Source organism: Malurus melanocephalus, unplaced genomic scaffold, assembly GCF_030028575.1.
Source record: "Malurus melanocephalus ecotype Western Australia unplaced genomic scaffold, MMel_1.1 scaffold_374, whole genome shotgun sequence".
NCBI lineage: Eukaryota > Metazoa > Chordata > Aves > Passeriformes > Maluridae > Malurus > Malurus melanocephalus.
This window is the reverse complement of record NW_026623606.1, coordinates 561,635-586,371: the sequence shown is the minus strand read 5'-3', so window position 1 is coordinate 586,371 and position 24,737 is coordinate 561,635. Positions and strand designations below refer to the sequence as shown.

The following is a 24,737-nucleotide window of genomic DNA, read 5'->3' as shown; positions in this document are numbered from 1 at the left end:
GGGAAAAAAAAAAAGCAAATGGGAGAAGTGGAGAAAAAAAAAAAAAAAAAAGTGAAAAAAAAAAAAAAAGTAAGAATGTGTTGTTTTGAAATTTACCCAAATATAGCTTTTCAACTCAGGGTTTGAAAGCAGAGCAACATGTTTGTTCTGAGTCCATCAAACATTTCTGTTAATTAGAAATGATTTCTTTGTTCATTTCCTTTAGTTCCTCCAAGATAACTTTATTTCTTTTTGCCTTGGGCAGATTCAGAGCTCGCTGTGTGGGTTTTGGAGAATGAGCTGCAGCCACAGGGTTCAACTGAGCCCCAAAGCAGCTCAGTTCCCTGGGGACAGATGTCCCTGTCCTGGGCTGGCCAGGAAAGATGCACCACATGCCTGGCAGCCCTGGGAAATCCCAAATGCTTCTTTGCAGCTGTTTTCCCAAAATAATTGTGAAGCAAAGTGTAAATTTGCTTTGTGTCGGCTGGTGGGGTGTSAGTTAGAGGGAAATTCAGGACAGAAATATCCCTGTCCTCATCCCAGGCTGAGGGAGAAACTCTGCTCACTGGTTTTTTTCCTCAGTGTGATGATTTTGCTTTTTCAAGGTCAAAACAACATAACTTYACTCTTACTAAAGGAACCAAATCCTTAGTCATGTTTTCTTTGGTCCTTCACTAAGGATGCAGGAGATGGGATGCCTTCAGCAGATAATGTGGGAATATGGCTGAGTTAAAAGCTTTTAAAAACTTGTGGTTTATTCATGCAAAGTAGAAAATGAAGRAAGATTAATGTTTAAAAGCCGGAGAAAGTTTGTCCTGGCAGGGCGTGCTCGGTTCCCATCCCTCTCTGGGTGAGGATTCCCTTTCCAGAGCASGATGGATATGGCTTTGTGCCCCAAATCCATATTCCTGCTCCTCCTTGTGCTGCTTTGTATGGAAATAATGCCAGATTGGAGGGATGTGCATGGAGGGAATGCAGTGGTATGGAATTGTAACAAATGGGTGAGAGAAACGGGGAAAAGATTCGAGGAGAGGGAATGATCAGGGATTTGTGGCTGGACTTGGATGCCAGGAATCCAAACTTGGATCCAGCCGAAAAGCTGTGGTGGCTTAGCTGAAAATCCAAAGTATTGGGCTGAAAGTTCTCTGGGACCAGCCTGGAACTCAAAAAGAGACCTTTATCCCTGAGTCAGTGGGGAAAGAGATTGTTTTGGACAAAACTGATGGTTTTCATTTGTTTTTAAGCATTAAAAAAGTGCTTACAGTCTGTTTTTAACAAAGCTGCAATTAATGCAAAATARGAAACATTTTTCTGTTTAGAAAATGCTAAAATAAGTATTATTTGTTTTGGAAACCAAGCTTTGCAACATTTTTTTTTTTTGGCAATGCAACAAACTCAAGCCCCAACTGGTGAATGCCTTGGCCTGGAGGTGGCTGTGGGAGGGGGACATGGCAGGGACAGCTGTCCAAACCCTGTRCTGAGGGTGCTCAGGGCCCAGCAGAGGTGTGGAAACGTGCCAAGGAGGAGGGTTTGGAGGGACAGGAGGRAAATTGTGGCATCCTGGAAGGAAAGGAGAGCCTGAGGAAAACTTCTTGGTGTGGGATGGTGTCAGGCTGGGGGTCTGCAGGAGCAGGTACTCRGAGCTCGATGTCTTTTTGGGGCTCTGTGAGCTGCTGAAGGGAAAAAAACCAAAACAAAAAAACCCCCCATGTCTCCAGTTGGGATGCACAGGGAAGATTGCTGCTTGGTTTCTGAGATTTTGTGTGAAAAACACCCACTCATGCTAAAAAGCTTGGATTGCTCCCTGCTTTGCCTCAGCAGTAGGAAGAGCTGCTGTTGCCTTGCCGTCGGCGGGAGCAGAGGGGAGGGCGARCCGAGGGGCTGAAACCCGGGGCTGCCCCACCAGCCAACCCCTGTCTGGGCACGAAAAAATTCCCCTTTGCAGGCGGCTGGTGCTTGAGGGGTCCGTGCGACTGTGCCCGTGTCCCTGCGGGGCTGCTCTCTCCACCCTGGGGCTGGTCCCCGCATCCCCGGGCTGGTCCCCGCATCCCCGGGCTGCTTCCCGCATCCCAGAGCTGCTCCCTGCATCCCAGGGCTGCTCCCACCACCCCGGGGCTGCTCCCTGCATCCCGAGGCTGCTCCCCACATCCCAGAACTCCCTCCATCCCAGGGCTGTCCCCTGCATCCCAAAGCTCCCTCCATCCCGGGGCCGTTCCTCACATCCCGAGCCTCTCTCCATCCCAGGGCTCCCTCCATCCCGGGCTGCTCCCCGAATCCAGGGGTTGTCCCCCACATCCCGAGGCTGCTCCTTCCATCCCAAGGCTGCTCCCCGTATCCCAWAGCTCCCTCCATCCCRRRGCTSCYYYCMKCMYSSSGSKSYTCCCTGCATCCCGGGGCTGTTCCCTGCATCCCGGGGCTATTCTGCATCCCGGGGCTTCTCCCCGCATCCCGGAGCTCCCTCCATCCCGGGCTCCCTCCATCCCGGGGCTGCTCCCTGCATTCCAGAGCTCTCTCCATCCCAGGGCCGCCCCCCGCATCCCAGGGCTGTCCCCTGCATCCCAAAGCTCCCTCCATCTCGGGGTTCCCTCTCACATCCCGGGGCTCCCTCCATCCCGGGGCCGCTCCCCTCATCCCGTGCCCCAGCTGGCGCCGGGAGGGATGCTCGGGGGGGTCGGTGCCTGCATTTAACTCCCTGGCTGCGGAGTGAAACCCGCAGAAGAGCGAGTGTGCGTGTGTCACTCAGCATCCTGAACCAATGGGTGCCCGGTAGGAGGTCTGCGCTCCCGGTGCACGCACGGAGCCGGGGGCTCCTTCTGCCAGTTGTGTGCGAGCGTGTGTGCGTGTGCAAGGGGAAATCAGACACACTGACTGCCTGCTCCCGTCTCTCCCCCTCTCCCCAGCTCGCTAACTCCGTCTCCCTCCCTCTGCAAACATTGGATTTAAACCTGCTCAGAATTCAGCGCAGACCGAGAGCAGCGGCGGCAGCAGCAAGCAGCGAGCGAACCAGCCGCTCGCCTACCGCGGCTCCAAGATGTACCATCCTGCCTGCTGGATCGTCTTCACGGCYACCACTGCCCTGCTCTTCATCCCAGGTAGATTTTTCCCCGGCGGATGGGAGGGCAGGGGCCGGCGGGGTGGGAGAGCGGAGCGGGCTCCGTGCGCGGGGGACCCGGCTCCGCGCACATTGCGCACCAAGGCGCGCATGCAGGCAGGCAGGCGGCGAGTTGCTCTGCAGCAGGGGATTGCCCAGCGCTCCCGGGGAGCCCTGCTGGACCCCCAGATGGGCACCGAACCGCYGCTACCCGAGCGGTGCCGGCACCCGCAGTGGGGGCTGGCCGGGATGGCACACAGCCCCGAGCCGGGCTGGGTCTGTCCCCTCGGGCAACCTCTGCCTCCAAATGATGGGCWCATGCAGTTTTTCCCCTTCAGAGTTGGGCACCTGCTGTGCTTCCCTCCTTTGAGAGCTGTCATGCTATTCCCTGCGCTCCCCTCATCGGCGCTTCCCCGATTCCTGCCGGGCAAACTCGGCGCCTTCCCCTCTCTCCCTTCCACAAAGTGAAAACGAACCCCCCGCCTCAATCCCGGCTCCCGGGGAGGCCGTGCCGGTGCCGCAAGCTCCSCCAGCCGAGCGGGTGGCTCCCGAAATGTGGGCTGGCCTGGTCCCCACGGCTTTGCCKGGGGAGATGCTGGGGCTGCTCCCAGCGCTGTTTCCAGCGCTGATGCTGTCGGGGCAGCGAGCGCTGCATGCACCGRGGGTGATGGGGATGGACGGCAGAGCTGAGCGCCGCGGGGAGGGAGTCACCGGCGTGTTTCTGATGATGGTGTGCACTTCCAGCAGCTGGAAAGATTATCGTCCCTGTGCGAGCAGATGGGGACTGGGTGCCGAGGCTCTGATTCGATCTTAAACCCAACATGTGTTTTTMATGACTGCCGGGGAGAATTCCGTTGGACTCGGGAGGGCAGGGAGAGGCACGGCTGTGATTTCAGCMGCTTCCCTTGGTTTAGTTACAGCGCTTTGCTGTGCGGGGCTGGTGTGTGGCTGGTGGGGGAGAGGTTACCCGTGTCACAGCTGGCGAGCAGCTTTTCACACAGCAGTGCTGAACACAGGGSTTCTCGGGCTAAAACTTGCTTTTGGAGGGACCAGCCACATCCTGGGCTCCTGTGGAGCTGTCACAGTACAACCTGAGCAGATCAGAGCCCCTGGCATGGGCTGGGTGCCACTCCRTGGGATGGCAGGGGGTGGGATGAGCATCAGCCYTGGGATCRGAGCTGTCACCTGAGCTGAGCCTTGGCTGCTTGGGAGCAGTGGTGGAGAACCCCTGCCAGCAGAGCCTCGAGCTCCTCAGCAACACCAGGGAACCAAAATGGTGCATCTGTAGCTCAGCACGTGAGCACGAGGGAGCCGTGGCTCTGTGAGCTGCCTGACTTTGTGCATGTCAAGGGTTTTTTTCTGAAAACAGATCTTGAGCAGGACAGGATGGGCGTGCCTGGTGTGGGGGCAGATGTGCCCAGTTTGGGGGCAGATGTGCAGGGTGTGGGGGCAGATGTGCTTGGCTTGGGGGCAGATGTACTGGGTGTGGGGGCAGATGTGCCTTTTTTGGGGGCAGATGTGCCGAATGTGGGGGCAAGTGTGCCGAATGTGGGGGCAGATGTGCACAGTTTGGGGGCAGATGTGCTCAGTTTGGGGTCAGATGTGCCCAATTTGGGGACAGATGTGCCAAATTTGGGGGCAGATTACCCAATCTGGGGGCAGATTACCCAGTTTGGGGGGTGGGTTACCCAGTTTGGGGGGCAGATGTGCCTGGCTGGGGACAGATGTGCCTCAGCAAGGCTGTTCTGAATGGAGCACTGGCTCTCCCACCCTGTGCTGGATGAGGTTCTGCAGGTTGGAAATGCAAAGGAATGGGTTGGAGCAGCCATGCAGGCCAAATGGGAGGACGTGTGACACTTGATGGGCTGTCATCAAGATGTCCTTAAGCTGCAGGAGCTGGCAGAGGCCTGACAGGGCTCGTTTGCTGTGTGCCACTGCCCTGCTGCAGCCTCCTCAGGACAAGGCTGTTTGGGCCAAGGCCAAGCYGGGCCCTGGGCTGGCTCTGGCCTCTGTGAGTGCCAGGGAAGGAAAAAGCCCCTTGCATTTAAGCTGCTGGAAACTTGGGAGAGGCTTCTTGATCCGCACTTATGTGGTTGTAGCTTTCCCTTCTTATTTCTATTAAGCAGCAATATCTGCTTTGGCTTTGGATGTCCCCTGAGCTAAACCAGCCCAGGACTTTGCCTGGCTGGGCTCAGCCCTTAATCCATCGAGCCAAACCCTTCTGCCTGCATTAAAGGAAGGGAAATATCCCAATGTGCTGAGCTGCTTGGTGCTTTTTTGCCTTCCTGCCCCAGATTTGAACATCTCCAATCCTTTTTTTATTTGTGCCTGGCTCGTGGAGGTTGGGTATTTTCCCTCTCTGTCCAACCTGTCCCAGCAGTGATTTCAGTCATGATTTCACTGCCGTGGGCTGGAACACGAATCAYGTTGGCCAAGTCATGGATGGCAAATGGTCCCTGCTGCCTCTTGGAGCCTGCACCTTCCCAAGGTGGCTTTTTTGGGGGGCTGTTTATTATTTGCAGGCATTATCCCAAGTGTTTCATGCAGGTGACGCTCCCCTGGGATATGCAGAGGCTGTTTCTGAAGTGTGGGCTCTTTTCCCTTTCCGTTTTTATCCRAATCCTGCGGGAGTTTCGCACGGGGTGGTTAAAGTGAGAAGGGAACCTGCTTTTAGAAGGTGTAATTAGAGTGAAGGGAAACATCACAACTTGAAGGCTCCTGCAGAAAATAGCATCGCTAAGTTATTATTAGCTGTAATAGCTTATTTGCCAGTTTTTCCTCTTTCTCCTGCTCCCACCTCTGTCCTTCCCCCCTTCTCTTATTTTTGTTAGGAAAGATGCATTTTCCCCATTGGGCCTCGTGTCGTCTCGTTACCAATTTACTCTCGTGGAATCTAAAGACACRAAAGGTTAATGCAATAATGAAACCCTGACCCTTCTGGTCATGGAGAGCGTCTTACTCTGCAGCTTTTTATTTCTTTGTAAGACAAGTTTCTGTCTAAAATAATTTCGAAGGCTTAATGCTGTTGTCATCTGGAGCCTCGGGGGGAGGCRGGCTCCTGGACATGGGTTGCTCTCTGAGGTGGGAAGGATGCTGAGGATTTTTAATGAGCCCAGCACTGCAGGATAGGGAGGTGAGTGGGTAATTTAATTGTCAAGCTGTTGGCAAACGCTTTGAACTGCTGGGCATTGTGGGTGCTGCTGTTTTGAGATGAGGGTGGGCTGCGGTGGAGAGWGAATTTGGGGCACGGGGAAATCTATTTGGCTGAGCTGCAGTTACAGGGTGACATCATGGCTCTACAGGTGGCAAAAATCAATGCTCATCAGCCTCTTCAGACATTTATATCGCTGCCTTTGCAGGCTTGGGGAAATTACTTGTCATGGCAGTGGCTCCTTTCAGAGGTCAGGAATCTGGTAGTGCAGGGTGAGATGGACAATCCTGTTTTTCACTGCTCCTGGGCAGTGGGTTCAAGGTGAAGCTTGTAGAGTGTCCCCCAGTGCTCTGCCATCACCCCTTGCACCCAGGACCTGCTGTGTGCATCCTCCCAGAGACTCTGTGTGACCCCATCCTCGCTGGGACAGCCTGGCTATGGTATTGGTTGTAAAACCAGCCTAAATTTACAAAACAGACATTGCAGGCATTAAAAACCCATCCCTTCCTGCTGGGCTCTTTGCTGCAGGAGCACACTTTTCCCACTGCTTGTGACATGACCATCACCTCTCCTGGTGGGGAATGCCAGGCTGGTGCAGGGCTGCTGATCCCTGCCACTAAACCCGAGAATAAGTACCTGGAGCACATTAGTTCTGCTTTCGTGTCATTTCAATATGAGCAAGARGGACTTAAAGGGATTTTCTGTGCTCTCCCAAAGGCTGGGGATCGGTGTGGATAAGGCACTGAAAGTGTCAGTCTTCCACRAGTCAGAGAATCTGGGGAAGAGTTCCCAGCAGGATGGGGTGTGAGCCCAAAAACACTGCCTGATATTCCTCTGCCTCTCCCYGAGCCTTGGCCTCTGTCAGAGGGGGATTTCTCCATCCCCTGGCTCCTGGGACGGGGAAAAGGTTGGTGTTGGCCTCTTATAGAATATTTTATTTCTACTGGGGAGGAGCAGCAGCGTTTGCTGTCATTTCCAAATGCTGTGGGGAGGCATCAGGAGGGGAGGAGAGGCACACACAGCCCTTGCTCCGTTCAAATCCCCCCACCTGCCCTGGGGGCTGTGGGTTTGGGGGCTGCTGCTGCCTTTCAGGATGCCCCAAAGTGCTGAACCTTGCTTTGCATTTTCCAGCAGCTTCTCTTTGACAGCGTCTCCTTTGTGCATTCCGCGGCTGCAGACGGCCGGGTGGAGGARCTTTTGCTGGTGCGAATCCCTGTGAAAAGCTGAAAAAGGAGAGACGTTTCAAAGGCACCGATGGGAGCTGTGTGCCTTAACTGGCGCCTTTGAAAACCTTCTCCAAAGGCTTGAATATTTGGTTATGGCGAATTTTGAGCTTCATAAACAGCTGTGTTCGTATTTTTKAATATGAAATTTGGAGTTTGTGCTTTGCTTGGTTAGAAACCAAAGTCATGGAGTGAGGCTGTCGGGGTRCTGTGGTGAGCCCTGACTTGTTTGGGGGGGGAGCAGGGTACCCAGGAGGATCCTTCTGCTGCAGTCAGATGGGGAGAGAGGAAAACTTGCTGGTTTTTATCTGTAATATCCTTCATGACCCTGTGGTCACCCTCAGCTTTACAGCCCTGCCCTTCCCCTCCCCATTCAGGCAAAACTGGGCACTGATCCTCAACCCTTCTTTACTTCCTGAGCATCCCCTGAGATGCTCCTGCTGCTGCCATGTGCGGGATGGGGAGTGATCTCAGCTGTCACACCTCTCCTTTTTTGTTTAAACTTAAAAATAATAACAGCTTTGCTGCGAATCTCCTTGCCTCCCAGTCATCTTCCCCTAATGAAGGCACGGTACTTATAATTACCGGAGCGGCAACAGCACATAACAGAGGTGGCTTTGACACTTGCTGCTCCGTGGGTGGGTTTTTCCAGGGAGCTCCTCTCTTCGTTTCATGCTCAGAGGGAAGAAACACTTCGCTGCCTGCTTCTGCAGAGCTCTGGGATTGTGTTTGAATCCTCTGGGGGTGACCAGGCGGGGTGGGAGTGGCAGGCGATGGGCCACCCGTGTGATCAGATGGGTGTGTAAGCCCAGTGTTGTGGGGTCTGGCTGAGAAGGGCTGGGGAATTCTCCCTCTAGTCCCAGCTTAGGTTCAGGGAGCTTGGGGCAGCTGAGGGCAGCGATTTGGGACACCCCAGGTCATACAGGGACCCTCAGTGTCGAGAGMCACCTCCTTGGGAGGAGCTGTTTTTGGGAAGTGGAACCTGTTGCCTGTGCGGCAGAGTCATGTGCGCCAGGGACACGTGTGAGATGAGGCGAGGAAGGGGGAAAAAGAGGAGATATTTTTAGGTTTACTTTTCTGTGAATTCAGCGCTAGTGAAAAGTGCTGGGTTGACTGCTCTGGAGACTGAAACGGGCTGCAAGGTGCAGAGAAGGGGTAGCCCAGGCCAGCTTCCCTGTGAGCTCTGTACTTCAGGGTGGGATGCTGGGACTGGACCTCATCAGCTCAGGCTGCCTGGACAGCAGAGCCACCGGGGATGTGTGCAGTGGTGAGCAGAGCTGGTGCACTGGAGGTGTTTTCTGGAGGATATGGGATTCCCAGGAGGGCAGCTGGGGTTAGCTGTGCTTCATGTGGCTTCATCCTTCGTGGTTCACCCCATGGGCAGCTCTCCTGGCTCCTCAGCTAAACAAGGACGAGCTGACCCTGCAGCAGGAGGGCTTGGCCTTCCTTCCTTCCTTCCTTCCTTCCTTCCTTTTCCACTAATCAAACCTCCCAGCCACATCCCATTTTCCTTGCTGAGGATGGAAGAAGAGGTCTTCACGTGGGGTTTTGGCCCTCAGCTCCAAACTGGTGGCACTGGGCTGAGCCAGGCTGTGCCCCATGCGTTTTCCAAGCAATGTTCCCTGGCTCTCCCCGTGCCAGCCCTTCTCCTCCTCTCTCCCAACTGTTTACTTCTGGCTTTTGTTTCCTGGACTTGTTGCTATGCATGCGGCATGTGGAAGGAGCTCCAGCGAATATAGGCCACACTTTGATTGTTCAGCAAGCTGGAAAATGATGATTATAATTTTTGACAGAAGGGAAGGAGGGGGAAGGAGATCTCTGGGCTTTCAAATCTGCTCTGTCATAAGGAGGATCTTGCAAGGGCCTTCTGATGACTTCTCCCGCCCCAAAGGAAATGGCGTTTGCATAGCAAGAGGGGTTAGAGGAAAAATTCCTCTCTTTACAAGGACAAAGCAGCACTTCTTTCACCAAGCCTTCCACCTTTGGTGGCGGTCCTGTCACAGTGCATCAGCCAAATGCAGTTGGTGTTGGCCAGTACTTGACTGGGAAGCACCTGAGAGAAACCTGGATGCTGCTAAAAAACCCCTTCCTGTTAGAGCAGCACACGGGGTGCATCCCTCAGGATGCAGAGGTGCTGGCAGAGCACGGCCCACAGCACCAACCCTAGGGGATGTGTGTGTTAAGACCCTTAAAGCCATCCCAGAACTGTCTGCAAGCCCCAAAGACCCCTTAAACCCCATAAACTTGTCCTGAACAGGCAGCTTCATTTGGGACCACACCAGCAAAGGACTGGTCTGATCACATTCCTGGATGGCAGCAGAGCCCGTGGAAACCTTGGCTGCTCCCTCTGTGCCCCTTCCCAACTCCCCGCTCCGTTGTCATCGGCTGCACAGTCCACGCTGGATCTCCCCATTTATTTATTTTATTTAATGGCATTGGCTAATTTCCACTTTTTTTTTCTTTTTCTTTTTTTCTTTTCTTTTTTTTTCTTGTTGTTTATTTTAATGCGATCGCTTCTAATGAGGCTAATGACATTTAGTCTCTGTGGCGGTGCATTTTAATTTGGTCACCGAAATGTCAGCGCACGGCAGCCTGCTCCTATCTCCCCGTGACAAAAGGCACCTCACACAAAGGGGCTCTGTCCCTGCCTGTCCCTCGCCCTCCTTATCTCCTTCCTCCCAGGGACGGGCCAGGACTTTTGGCAAAGCCACCTCCTGCCATCCCCTCCTCTGCTGGCATCAGGGGAATGAATTTGGCCACCAAGGGCTGCGAGGATGGAAGGCGAGGGTTGCCGGAAACTGGGGATTTTCAGGCGAGCCAGCGCCACGTAATTAATCAGATGTCAAAAGCTCTCAGCAAAGTTAGCTTTGATCGGCAGGGAAATCTGTCAAATAGGTCGTTCTGCTGCCCCCGGCGCTTTTCTGTCTCGCTCTGCCCATCAGTCTACCTTGGCACTTCTCCTTCCCATGGCAGGGGTGGGACCTTCCTGCTTGGGAAGCTGGACCAGCTTCTCCTCAGCCTCACCAGGGCTCAGGCAATGGGCACTGAAGGGCTGCAAGTGGGAAAATGAGGACGGGCTGGGGTGGGAGTTGTAGAACTTGGAGAGGTTGAGATGTTGCTGTGTGAATTTGGAGGGGGCTCTGCTCCATGTTGGCGAGTCAGGAGCAGCCTAAACCCCTGGGGTCGCAGGTGGCTGCACTGGACAAGTGGCAACTTCTCTGCCTYGTGTTGTACTCGAGTCTCTCAAGATGCTGAACCTCAGCTGCCTGAGCCATTTTGGTTAAGAATGAGTCCTTTTTTCTGCAATCTGGGTCCAAATGCAGCTGAATTTGATCTGCTCTCCTTTGATCTGTTCCTCCCTCGCTATTCTGTGTACCAGGAATGGATGAAGATTAAAGTTTGCAGTTTCTGAGCAAACTAGGTTACTCATCACTGCAYGATACCCAATTACCTGCTGATACCTCAGGAGTGAGAAGGTATTGATCCTGCTTGGATTTGAACTTGTTGAACCAAAGACTCTGGATACTTCAAATCCGTTGCTGAGGACGTGTCGTTTCCTTCAGGAATCAAAGTGGGATGRTTTTGATTTTGTGGTGCTGTGTTTCTGCACCACATGGACTGTGGGTGGTGGGTCTCTCCTCTCTTGCACATGGGAGATGGCCAATAAGTGATAAATAATATTATCTGTACTTTCCACAGTACAGCAGGGGTGTAGATGCAATGACTTTTGTGATGTGCCTGTGGAATATCTCAATTTTATTGGAAATAAGTGTCCAGAAGGTGATTTTTACCCCACATGGGTGGGTTCTCTGTGCCCTCTCTGCCCATCACCTCTTTGTGAGCACTGCAAGCTGCAGAAGTGCCTTTGAAGGCATCCCCTGTATCTGCCTTCCTCTTGTCTGCCGTGTTCCCAACCAGAAATAGCCCATCAATTCAAAATAAACCCGAGAATTCTTCCAAAATTACCTGGTGAGACGAGGCCGGGGGGCCTGGATCAAAACGTTTATTACTGAAACTCGGTGATACCAGGTGTCACTCTCACACAGTGGTTGTTTCCAGTAGATCTTAAAATACTTCACGGGGAAGAGAAATTTCATTGTACCTGTTTTTGTAGACAGGGGAGCCAAGGAATAAAGAGGGAAAATGACTTGCCCAAGGCATGTGCAGAGACACGTGTTAGGAGACGTGTCCTTGCTGTAGCTCCAAACCTGACGTGCGTTTTTCCTTGTGAAACAGTGGAATTTGGCTTCCTGATTTGAGAAACGCAGGCAAAGAGTGAAGGATCAATTCATGGGGTGCTAAAATCCCTGTGCTGGGCTGACAGGGAGCTGGAGCACCCCCAGGCTCTTGGATCTGCACTTGGAACACKGAATGCCCCAGTTTGTGTCCTGGCAGGAGAGGCTGTACCACAGTTCAGGCAGCGATGTCTGGGAGCAGGAAAATGTGAATTCATGACCAGTGTGACTTTGTGAGTCGAGGGGCACCCTCTGCTCCTCTCCAGGCTGGCAGGAGGGCAGCGTGTGATTGATCCCCCTGCCCTTTCACGTTGCATCTTTGCCTGTCTCTCCCCTGAGGTTTGAGAGCGATGATCCCTGAGCTGAAAGCAGGAGGTGAACAGAGGAGAAATTCTCAAGCACGCTCTTCACTCAGCCCTTGCTCTCCAGATGGAAATGCTCTTTGGGATTTCACAGAGAGCACATCTTTGTCCTGTCTGTGCTTGTCCCCATCCCTGTGGTGTCCACTGGCCGCTCCGAGGCCGAGAGCCKCTGCCTTTGCCAGCCTCTCTGTATCCTCGGGATGCTTTATCTTTATAAAGTCACAGTAAGTGGACAGTATAATATATTTCACTTTTAATAAGGTGTTGCCARTTGCACACACTCCGCAGAGCAATTAGTGTCAGAGGCAGCTAAGCAATGGCGGGGCGCCGTAATTCCGCTGTTTACCGGGCTGCAGGATTTATGGGCAGCGCTGGAGGAGCCGCGGTCACAGCTTGGCTGGAGGCACAGGAGGTGCCGTGCTCTGCCTTGGAAACCACTCTCTGGGCTGCTCTGAGTTGTGGAAYTCTTGGGAGAGAGGCAGGAACGAGCCACTGCTTTGTTTTGGTGGMCCCCCAGTCGTGGGACTCAGAAAGGAGATGCTGAGGCTGATCAGATGTGCCAGCTGGACAAAATTCARACTGAGAGGACTCCCCTGCTCTTTGTGTGTTGGCCTGGAAGGCAGAGCTTTGCTGTGGGAGGCCTCATTGAGGAAGGGAATCACAGAGTCATGGAATGGTTTGGGTTGGAAGGGACCTTAAAGCTCATCTCATCCYACCCCCTGCCATGGGCAGGGTCAGCTTTCACTAGACCAGGTTGCCTGGCTTTCAACATGTCCAGGGGTGGGGAGAAGTCTGAGGAAGTCTCCAGTGCCTGGATTAAAGGGAGACCCTGAGCTTGGGTGGCACATGGATGTTGTGCTGATGGAGGTGGTCTGACCAGTCAAGTGGAGACAGGACAAGAAAGGGGAATTTTTGGGTCTGGGGGAGGGTTTTTTGCATCCTTTCAGCCTGTGAGGTACCTGGAATTATCCAGAGGTTGTGGGGGACCATACTTGGTGGTGATGGCTCCTGTGAGAGTAACCCCATTTTCTATCCTGGGCATCTAGGACTTTTTAGTTTAGGTTTTAAAAWTTTTTTTTTAGCATCAGGGCATGTTGGGCAAAGAGCTTCAGTGAGCTCAGCTCAGGGAAGTGCTTATCCCTGCCTCTTCCCATGAACTGAACATTCCCGCTTTTGTCTGGGGACTCTCTGATCATCACAGGCTGTACTGTGCAGTTTTTGTAAAGTCAGTTCATGTGCTAATCTCRCTGCTGAGGCTGTCAGGCAGCTCCACCACCCTGCCACAGCCCTCCTACCCAGATCTGACCGTGCTCGTGCTGCCACTGGTGTTTCCAGAGGCTTGACCCGCAGCCCGTGGCTTTGTGGTGGACAGAAAGCGGTGTCACACCAAAGGGCACTGTGGAGGGAGGTGCTGCTGTRCCTAAAGGGCTTGCAGATGCTGCAGAGTCAATCCAGCCAGGATCTGCTGCGGGGAAGCAAACTCGGTTTGTGTCAGAAGTGTCGGATCTGATCGCGAGGYTCTGAAATCAGCGCGGTGGGAGCGCGCGCAGCCGCTAACGAGCGAGGTGCTGTGACAGGGACACGGTGCCACCTTCCTCATCCCTCATCTCTCAGGTGCCATGGGCACACCTGAACCCTGGCATTTGCCACCCCAACCCCTGGGGATGCCTTCACTCATGGAGGGATCAGCCCCAGARTTTGGTTTTTGGAGCGAGCACAGGCGATACCCCTGAGCCCATGGCTCTGCCTGCTCCCCCTTCCCCACCCCCCGTTTCTCAGTTCAATAAAGTCCCAGTTTCTTGGGTTTGTTCTCCGAATTGAAAGCCTTCCATTTTCACACCTCTGTAATTGGTGCTATCTGTTGAGAGAAACTCTGCAACTCCAGCCAGCCAAGGTCAGGAGGAGCTGAATTGAATTAAAAGGAGCAGAAATTGGTTCGAGGTGGGCAGAGGGCCGCAGGGAGAACTATGCAATTTCTCTCCTCGGGGCTCCTGATGAGCAGAGCAAGYGGCAGCTTCCCATTTCTGCCCATGGGGGGCTGACACTGGCCCACCCACACCTTAATCTGCACACTGAGGTGGGCACCTCTCAATTGAAAACACAGAAATGAAACCCAGCATCTCCTCCTTTTATCTGGCCAGCAGGCCAGGGCTCTGCTCCTCTGGCTCCTTGGCTAGGACGCTGACAACTGTCACTGAAATGACCTTGCTGTGATTAAATACAGCAAGAAATGATGTTTTCAATAAAAAAAAACTAAAGCTGTGACACAAGGTGATGGCTGGGAGATTTGAGATGCTGTGTGTTAATCCTACCTCTATCTCAAACCCAGGTTGAAAACCTCTTGTGCTGCTGGACTGAGTTAAGGGTGAGCATCCCTCTGGATTGCAGTTTCTCAGCTCTGCTGATGTAAAACCAGAGCAACTTCAGCCAAAACCATGGGATTTATAGCCCCGTGGCAGAGCTATGGATGGAGAGTGTGCTGGGAAGTGCCACGTGTGGAGTTGTCTTAGGGGAATAGATGTGATGCTTACAGTTCTTACGGAGCCGCTTGGATATTTTCCCACTTTTTTTTTTTTTTCCCATGAAAAATTTTTTTTTTTTTTTTTTTTTTTTTTTTTTTTTTTTTTTTTTTTTTTTTTTTTTTTTTTTTTTTTTTTGAGTTTTTTTTTTTTTTTTTTTTTTTTTTTTTTTTTTTTTTTTTTTTTTTTTTGTTATCTTCACTCACAGAGTGTAGGAGAACTCTTTGCTTGGCTCTGGGAAGCTTGCTTATCTTGAGGATGATGTTTCTGGGAGCAGGAGGAGACCCATCTGAGGAAAGGAGTGCTGTGACCTCTGATCCCTGTGCTGCCCTATCCCTCAGCCCACACAGAATCCTTCTTTCCCAGCCGGGGCTGGGCTGTCTTTCTCTTTTGCAGCTCTTCCAGTGGCTGCATGATTGGTTTTTATAAGGGATTTGGCCCCAGGTTTTCCCCAGCCCAGCTCAGTGTCCTTCACTCACTTTGGTGCTGGCTTGGTGAGCGCTCAGAGCAGAGTGGCTCCAACAGAACGGCACAGAAAAAGGGGGAGGTGTTTCAAACGGTGAAATTTCAGGCAACAAGGGAGCAATTTTCCACCCACTTCAGAGCTGGAGCAAAGCCCTCCYAGTCTCCCTTTCTGTCGCTCCCCAGCTGGGCTGGCACCAGGGATGTGCCATTTATTAGAGGCAGTAGGAAGGCACGTGGCCAAGGTAGCCTTGGAGGATGCCAAGCGCGGTGCCCTGCCTGCCCAGCTGTTTGGAGGATGTCCCCAGCCCCATTTTTCCTCCCAGGGGACCCGGTGCTTGTGGCCTCACTGTCCCCTGCTCCCATCCTCGGGCAGGAGAGGAGGCAGTGGCACGGCTGGAGCCGGCAGAGTGCCCTGAGAACACCCCGGGCCCCTGCTCTGCCTCTCTCGTAATTTATACAAGCGCAAGCCGATGTTCCCTTTTAAATTGACAAAGGCAGAGACTGGAGCCCGGGAAGCCCTCTGACCCCGGAGCCCTGGTCCATGAAAATTACAGGCGCTGTACAGCGCGTTTCCTCTTGATGTACTTGCAGTGGGGAGATGCTGGTTAATTTGCCAGGACTCAGAGGTGACCCGGGTTTAATAAAGAGGATTAATGGATTTGAGCTAAAGGTCTCGGCTGTTTGGAGCTGATAGCCTTCTCCTTCGAAGACACTCTGGCAAGGCACGGCTCAGGCTCCTGCGGGGAGAGGTGGGGGCAGCTCTGTTGGAGGAGGGCAGGGCAGTGCCTCGGGGTTAATTAGCAAACACAGGTACCCTGACCCATCTCCCCGGGCTGAGCAGGGCTGCTGTGGGGTTGCCAGCCTGCCCTGTGTCCTGCCTATCATCCCTGCAGCGGAGCAGGGGGCTGGTACTGCCCGGGGATGTCCCTGTCCCACCTCCTGCACATGGGTGCCATCCCTGCGAGGGGACACGGCCGGGTGAAGGGCATGGCAGCTGGGACACAGAGCTTGTGCAGTKCCTTCTGCTCCAGTTTTGGGATTTGGTGCTGAATTGGGGCTCAGATCCCTTGTTTCAGCAGCTTTCAGTGGCTGCTTTAGGATGGCAGTGCCCTCTATCCCGTGCATCCCAACAGCGGCACTGAGCTTCCTGAGAGGAGTTTGTGCAAATCCAAATCCAGTGATTTACACTCTTCCTCGGGGTTTTAGGGATGGGCATGGTCACAGCACCTGACCCTACAGTGCTGGACAGCTGGAAAGCAGCAGAGGAGATGGTTTAGCTCAGAGCTGGACACTTCAGCAGTGTCACAGCTGGGTGTAGGGATCGAGGGAGGATGGAGAGGGAGTTCCTTGCCTGGAGGATGYCTGTGACAGGGTGACAGGGCTGTGGGGGACAGGAGCAGCCCGGGAACAGTTTATCTCAGCAGATCCACGCTGCTCTCCCCGCAGGAACCCTCCTGTGTGCCATTCCCACAAGGGTTAACAGCAGTCCTGTGGGAAGGGTCCACAAATCSGTGGCAGGAGTGATTGGCTGCCAGGGCAGTGATGGGGAAGAGGCTGAGCTGAGCCGCTGCCATACCCCCCTGCTCTGCCCTCCCACTTAATGTTCCCAGCACGCAGAGAGCAATGAATTCCCCGTAGCGTCCCGCTCCCTGGCCCTGGAGTCTCTGGCGATATTCCCGTAATAAGTAAGTGGAGTACTTTGGACAGGAGCAGCCAGGGACTGGGCCAGTTTCCCTGCCGGGAAAATGCATGCACGATCAATGCAATCAACTCACCCTTCAGGTTCTTTTTGGGTTGGATGGAAGAGATGCTCTGACTGAAACCCATTTATTGAGTAGGGAAGGTGCAATGGAATTACAAGCTGTAGCTTTTATCAGCTTCTGGCTCCTGCCTTGTCTTTCCCTTWTCCAACAGAATGCCGAGTGTTATGAAGCATTATTCTCTTAAAACCCCATTACTCCTCATTTCAGAGGGGTGGGAAAGCACTCAGGGATTCATCCTTTGCCAACTACAGGTGGAAGTGTTCAACAGGAGATCCTGGCGTGGAGTTGGGACATCTCTAAAGTGTTATTTATCCTTCTAGGGCTGGGCACCGACTCGCAGCTCTCTTGCTTAGCAGGGAATTCCAAGTGAGCAATTCTCTTGTGGAGCTGAGCATCGAGTCAGAGCCAAAACCATTTGTGCTCCTTCCAGTGCATCCCACAGCTCTTTAGCACAGGAAGGGAAGGTATTTGATGTATCACGGGGAAATTAGGTCCAGGATCTGGAATGGATGATTCAGCAAATGCACTTAAGTGTGATGCCCTGTTGTAATGGATCTTGATGTGCTGCTGGACAGCAGGTGGAATTCCCATAGGGAGTTTGTAGGGATGTACATGGCTGCACAAGCCCTGAGCATTAGGAATGAGGTTAAATTGTGTCCATCCTTGTGTGTGTTTCGCTCGCTTTGGGCTGATGCCAGCAATATTTTTTGGTCTGGATAGCGCATGACTCATGGGGAATTTGTCCCTCTATAAACAAGCCTATTTCCGAGTTACTGCTGAAATGGAAAAAAGGAAAAGAAAAAAAAAAAACCTGCTAGAAATTGTGAGTTTGCTGTCATTTAATCTCTTTAAACCAGCCACCGCAGAGGTCAGGGCAAGAGCCTGTCTGGCAAATAATCTTTAATGCTCACAAGCGGCCAGGACTTGAGGTTTGTCACACTCCTGCTTCCTCCAGCAAGGAGCATCACCTCGGTGCCATCCTCATCCTCTTGAGCCGTGCTGGTCGGCTCCTGGCACGCCGTGTCCCTGCCTGCCGCGGCCAAGGGTTCCTGATGTGACACAGGAGATCTGGCTAATGGCCCTGCGCTGCTTCCCTGGGTCCGGGGGATGGTCACCCAAATTAGCCGAGCCGTAGCTGGGCAAAGACTCTATTTCGGTCCGTGCCGGGAAAAAAGAGGAGCGCTCGGGTCCCGCAGCCCCTTCCCGAAGGAACGCSCTGGCTCTGGATGCAGAGAGCCGCTTTGCAGTCAGGTCAGGCTTAGCTCTGAGCCGTTCCTCCCCGAGCACTGGGGGTGCCGCAGCGGGGACCCCCCTGTRCAGCGGAGCCTCGCAAATGAGCGCGGCTGCACCGGGGCTGCTGCCTTAATGCATTCAGCCGGCATTGTCTTCCCTCCGCCGCGCCTGGAATTTATCCCAGCGATTGCCATGTATTATTTAGCTCGGCGCTGGAGATGCCGTTTTCGGGAGGGAGCCGGGCGGAGCATCCTCAGCTCCTGGTGTTGCCTGACAAGTGAGCAGAGCATCTCCGAGCTCCGACCCTCCGGCCCTGCGCTGCCGCCGTGCCTTCTCCCGGGAGAGCTCTCATCCCGGGCAGCAGACCTAGCGCGAAATTGCTGTTCACCCCTGCAGCAGGAGATTTAATTATCATTAGCTGAGCTTGCACAGCTCCACGTGCTGTCGTGCAGCTGCAAATTTAGCTGGGCCTTTAAAAAAAATCCAGCTGCAATATATATATATWTTCCCCCACCCCTTTTTTTACTTGTGTTTTTATTTTTTGCTTTGTACAAAAGCTTGGCTTTAATGTTTTGGGTCAATTTGGCAGCCTGTGAACACGGTGTGCACTCTCGGAGAGGGAGGAAAATGAGTATTTCAAGGAGACTTGCAGCCAGGCAGAGCAACCTGTGGGCATGTTTCAAATGTGCAAGTCCCATTCRCAGGGATTGGGCAATTTTTGCAGGATTTGGTGTCTATTTTGTGGCTTATCAACTATGATGAGCTCATGGGAAAAAATAGAAGTGTTAAAAAATCCCCCTTCTTCTTGAGAACAGGAGTCAGGGTCATGGTGGGTGTGGGAGGAAGAGGAGAGATCTTCAGGGAATTTCCCCCTGGGGGCTGGAAAAGTCAAACTCCCTAAATTGCTCAAGATTTCCACCTTTTTTTTTCCCCCCAAGACCCTGGCTGCCTGTGCAATGAGCTGGCAGAACCCAACCCAATCTTTCACAAAACTGCTGCTTTTCAGCAGAACTTTGTTTCCATCAGCATTTCCCACAAAGCTTTCTTTTTTAATCCCAAATTGCTTTTGTTCCCACCAAAAATCCTCTTTTCTGGGAAGTCCTGGGCAAATCCCCATTCTCTGGGCCAAATTCCTGGTGTGGTGACCTTTCCCCATGACTTTTTTCATCCCTGCCCCACCCAGCCCTGGAAGCCGCTTTTCCCCCCATTGCCAATAAAGGCAAACAAAAATTAAATCTATAATTATCATTACTAATTCCACTTAATTAGTCACAAGCCAGCAGCCAAATTGGCTTTCTCATAATTATCAGATAAGCAGTAAGCACATCTCATAGATTATAATTAACACTGCTTAATTAAAATCTAATATACATACACCCTTTCCTCAACATATGCCTAATTGGGTTCAGAAACAGAGGGGGTGTGAAGCCCCCGTCCCTGTTTGTCCCCCAAAGATTTGTTGGATGCCACTTTTGTGTTAGTTGGTGGCACGTGGGATGTTCTTCCTGTGCTTTCCAACACCTCAACTCCGAAAAAAGTGCGTCCCTGCTGCACAACTCACACAAGATGCTCTCCCGACTTCACTATTTTTTCTTATTATTGTTATTGCTCCAGCTGTGACCTCTCCATAATCCCCCGTCGACGCCGGGCTCTGCAATAATAAAGCAGCTTGAATAAATTACGCTTTTCAGAGGCGAAGGCCGGATTTTGGCGCAGAGCTCTGGAAATTGATGTCTCTCTTACTCCCTTCTTTTCCTGAGCGGGGTCGGGAGATGCTCCGAGGCTGCAGTGAGGCTTTGTGTGTGGATGGAAACTCTCAGGCTTGTTTGTGCCCTCCCTGGTCATTGATACCTCACTGGAATCTCTTTGATATCTCCCTGGAATCTCATTGATACCTCACTGAAATCTCATTGATACCTCACTGGAATCCCATTGATACCTCACTGGAATCTCATTGATATCTCACTGGAATCTCACTGATATCTCACAGGAATCTCATTGATACCTCAGTGAAATCTCATTGTTACCTTACTGAAATCTCATTGATACCTCAGTGAAATCTCATTGATATCTCAGTAAAATCTCATTGATACCTCACTGGAATCCCATTGATACCACAGTGAAATCTCATTGATATCTCACTGGAATTTCATTGATATCTCACTGGAATCTCATTGATACCTCACTGGAATGCTCTGGGTGGCACAGCAGGGATGTCAGGGAGGTCCTTGGTCCCCTCCAGGACTTGGATGAGGGGTTGATGTTTGCACGTGAGAGCCCACACATGATGGTTTTTGTGCTGGGAGGTGTTTTAGCTTCTCTTTCCCTGGATTTGGTGGAGGGGCCACAACTGTGGATGAGGAACCAGGGTCTGAGCTGGCACAGGCAGAACAAGAAGTCACCAAAGTGTTCCTTTTGGTGTCCCTTTGGTGTCCCCTTTGGTGTCCCCTTTGGTGTCCCTTTAGTGTCCCCTTTGGTGTCCCCTTTGCAGTGGCCTGACCTGTGAGCAGGGCTCCGCCTGCCAGCGCTGCTGACCTTGGGGCAATAATTACATTGTGTTCCAGGTAGCTGTGCTCCCATTCCCAGATAAATCCTCGCCTGTTTGGCTGCCTGAGAGAAGCAGAAACTCCTGATAGTGCTGATTATTAATGAGATCATTTGCCTGCCAGTTTTTGCTGAGCTCATATCTGACTGGGGAGTTGATTCACTGTGGGAGATTTACAAAATGTGATTTCCGTCTCAGAGATGCTGAGCTGAGCTCCTTCAGCCGGGATGGAGGGGGCTCCTTCTCTGGGATTTAGTCCTGGCGAGAGCTCCTGGCTGCAGTGCCAGGGCTGGGAACCCTCCCTCAAGGCAGGAGGCATTTTGAGCACCAAACTTTGAGGATCAGGGGTTTCTATGTCCAGAGGATTGTGGCTGTGGGTGATGCCAGGGCATTCCGTGATGTCAGCTCGTCTCTGAAGGCCTTTAATGCGGCGGCCGTGGAAAGGAAAGGAAAGGCTTGGCACGTGTTCCAGCGTCGGGGGAGGATTTGCGGATTAGAGATGTGTAATTGTATGTAGTGCATGACAAAACAAAATAAGTGGCAAAAAGAACTCGGTCGTATTAGGAATTCAAAGCGAGCATTAAGCTTTTCTAAAAAAAAAAAAAAATAGCCGTGAAAATGCGCGAGGGAAAATCGCCGTCACTCTATGTTGAGCTGCAGCCTGGCTGCAGGAGCTGTGGGATGAGAGATGCTCGCCATCCATGGGAAACAGGGGCCAACCACTCCTGAAAACTTTTCCCTCCCAGCTGCCAGCCTTGGATGGATTTGCTGGCCAGGGACAGAGGYGCATTTGGAAAATGAGAGTGGAGCACAACTGGGGCTTCCTGACTGGTTCTCCTGGCGATTCTGGMACGCCATGGAAGAGCCAGATGCTTTGGGCTGTGGTGGAGCCCCCTCTCCACACTYTCCCTGTGCCATGTGGTCGAGCATCTCCAGGACCGCAGCTCGCAAGGTTCTTGCCCGCCCGTGCGAGGCAGCTGGAAGCTTTTGCCCRTGGGGATTTCTCGCCATCATGAGATCTTCCCAGATTAAGTAAATAATTTCACATTAGCTTAATTAAGTCTAATAGACTCATTAGTTCACTCTTTGTGCGCGTTCCCGAGGGAGGATGGCCGGGAACTGTGAAGAGTTGCCGCGGAGAAATCCTGTGGTGTCTCGGAGGCAGGAGCTGGCAGTGGGGAGYGATGCTCCTGGGTCAGGGTTGGCTCCATAGTGTTCAGGAATTAAAAATTTACATCCTTGTGGTGGCTTGAACCACAGGCAGGTCTTTCCTGTCCAAAATGCTGCTGGATTTTGGGCTGGCTGGGGACTCAAGTGTGGGTGTGTTGGTGTATGCAGTGTCCCAAGCAGGAACATGGTCCAGGCCATCCCCTGGTGGCACAGCTGCCTCTCTGTGCTTGGGAATATCTTGCCCTGTTTGGAACAGGGTGGCTCCRTCAGTCTGGCAGTGCCACAGGGACACACTTCAGAATTTGTTTTTTGATGCTTTTACTGCTCTTTTCTTCTTTCTCCCACTGCCAAGAGGTTTCTGAGCCCACCACACTCAGAAGGTGGAGAAGAGGAAGGGCTACTGATTCAGTGGCAGGGTTTGGATGGTCCCTTTGGCTGCCTCATGGGATGRCAGGAGTGGCTCCTGGATGGTCATCTGCCCAAAGTCACCTGGGGGACATGGAGTGACTGGTGGGGGACAGATGTTGAGCTGAGAAGCAGATGTTGGGGAAAAGGTCGGTGTTTGCTCTGGACAGAAGGTGATGGGGAAGGGAAGAACTGATGGAAGCTAAAATCTGTGTGAGTGCAGGTGCTTCCAGGGTGGGAATGTGTCTGTTTGCAGCTCAGGAATATTTTGGTTTTTCTCTTACCTGGTGGTGTGTGGGTACTGAATTATACTGCGGTGTACAGGGCATTTTTATGATGCATTTTAAAGTTMCATCAAGGGCATTGAGAGCATATGGGTAGGTGACCTCTTTTTTTGCATTTGCATAAATCTAAATAAATAAAATAAAATCGAGAGCAGGCGGCAGGGACCTGCAGATCTCTTCATTCCGGCGGCGTGTTCCTATCTGCTGCACACAATGCTGAGGAGCAGAAAGCACAGAAGCCCGAGGTAGACATCTGGTTTCCCTTTCAGAAGTGGTGCCTGTTCTTTATTTATAAAGAAATTATTGTATTTAAAGCCAATACTCATCTCTTGTAGCAGCAGAGAGCAGAGATAGATGGATAGATTAGAGGGAAGTGGGTTGTGCATATAAATGGGGGTTAATTTGCTGACTCTTTGGAGAAGTGAAACCTGGCTGAGAGCTCCGGGGTGTGGAGGTTCCTGGGGTGTTTTTGCCTTCAAAAGCAGCGTGAGAGGAGCCAGTCCTGGCCAGGGGGATGCTGAATCACAGCGTGCTGGGTACCATCCCCTCTCCTGCATGGCAGAAGGGCAGGATGGAGGGAGAAGGGAGAGGCAGCAGCATCCCAGGACATCGGAGGGGACAATCTCTCCCGTCRTTGTGGCTTTGGGACTTGTCCCTCCACATCCCACCCACAGCATTTCTCTTTGCCTGACTCCATCTGGGCAGCAGGATTTGGTGCTGGCCGTGCAGCAGCTCCAGCAGGGATGGGGAATGAGAAGAGAATAGATTGAAACGCTAAATATACCCAGCAGGAACCAGCTGGAGCCGGTGGAAACCTCAAACGTGCGCGGAGAGAGGAAGAACACAATGTTTCATTTGTTTTGTTTTATTTCGCAAGAAAAATCTTCACAGCCCAAACTGTCACTTTGGAAATAATTTGTGGCTGAGGATTTCAACACCCACTCCAATGATATTTTATTCTGACCCTAAACAAAATCAATAGCTTTTTTTCTCCCTCCTCCTATTTCTTCTTCCTTGAGAAAACAGTATTTTTCAGCTCAGTGGAAGAAGAAAATAGATTCTGCCCAGTGTTGTTAAAAAGATATTATAACCAGTGTCTCTGGAAGTGTAAAAAGTACATGATCTAATATGTCTGAAGCAATTTTGAAAGGCTGCTTTATTTAGGATAATGGAGAAGCAGCAGTAAACCTCATAATCTTCCCGGATAAGGAATCCAGCAGGAGGGATCTGAGCTGTAGCATTGTACCTTGGCTGCTTTTTTTCACCTCTCAGAGCCAGGGTTGAATGCTGGATGAAGCCCAGCGAGGTGGGGGCACCCACCAGCAGCCAGGGAGGATGGGAGGCTCCTATTTTGGGTCTGTAAAGCCCCTGCAAAGGGCAGACAGGCTCTGAGATGCAAAAGCATCCCTGGGAGGGATTAGGACAGCAGGGATGCCAGTCAGGGGTGTCTCTGGCACTGAGGCTGCGTCTTTTCATGTTCCCAACTCTGAAAGCAAAGAGAAGCCTTCAGCAACATTGTCCCCATCAGTTGCCCTCCTCGGGAATTGCAGAAAATCTTGTTTGTCAGAAGGGAGGCTAAAAAAGAAAAAAAAAAAAAGAAAAAAAAGAGGAGTCTGATGAATTTTAAAATAAATTATAAATTATTTTTTTAATAAATTATGAATACATTTTCTCTGTCAGGATTTGAGACTCTCTGCTCTGATCAAAAAGTTTCCGAGTGTGTTCTCTCCCCACTTAGTCAAACGTAGATGTGTGCATTTCTGCTCCCGATTTTATTTTATTTTATTTTGATGAATTTTTTACTCCACCAACAACAAATACTTTGTTTGTTCTTGACGGGCATTGGGAGAGAAAACTTCTGAGACGCTGCTCAAACACTTCACTTGCAATCAGGGTGAGTGCTCCGAGGATGCTCTGTGCCTCTACAACCCCGCTGGCGCTCGGCCTGGGAGGGGGAAAAGCAGCAGGGAAAATGGGAAAAGGGTGTGGGGGATCAGGGATGGGGGATGGAGCTGGACAAGGTGGGTTTGGTGTGCACCACCAGCCCCAAACGCAACTGAGGCTGCTTGAGGTGTGAAAACAGCTCTTGAAGAGCTTTCCCAGAGGTCCAAATYCTTTGAAGGAATGAGATTCTGTGAGTGATCATCCTGTCTCCACTCCAAGCTCTCACACATCCAGGTTTTGTGTCCATGCCAGGTTCTGGCCCTGCTCAGGTGCAGACCAGGACCTGGCTCCTTGCAGACGCTTCTGCTGCCACCCAAAACTGCTGCCCAGTGTCACATCCATGGGCCATCCTTTGGACTGGATAAAAG

The 24,737-nt window shown here is 52.1% G+C and overlaps 1 protein-coding gene across 1 annotated transcript in view; it reads left to right on the top strand.

Moving 5' to 3' along the window:
• The first annotated feature begins 2,879 nt into the window (after positions 1-2,879).
• Positions 2,880-24,737, top strand: part of OPCML (opioid binding protein/cell adhesion molecule like) — a 301,125-nt gene continuing 279,267 nt past the window's right edge. The window contains exon 1 of the mRNA XM_057378779.1: positions 2,880-3,071. Within this exon, the coding sequence (XP_057234762.1) occupies positions 3,011-3,071 (61 nt within the window). The 5' untranslated portion in view covers positions 2,880-3,010. The remainder of the gene's footprint in view (positions 3,072-24,737) is intronic.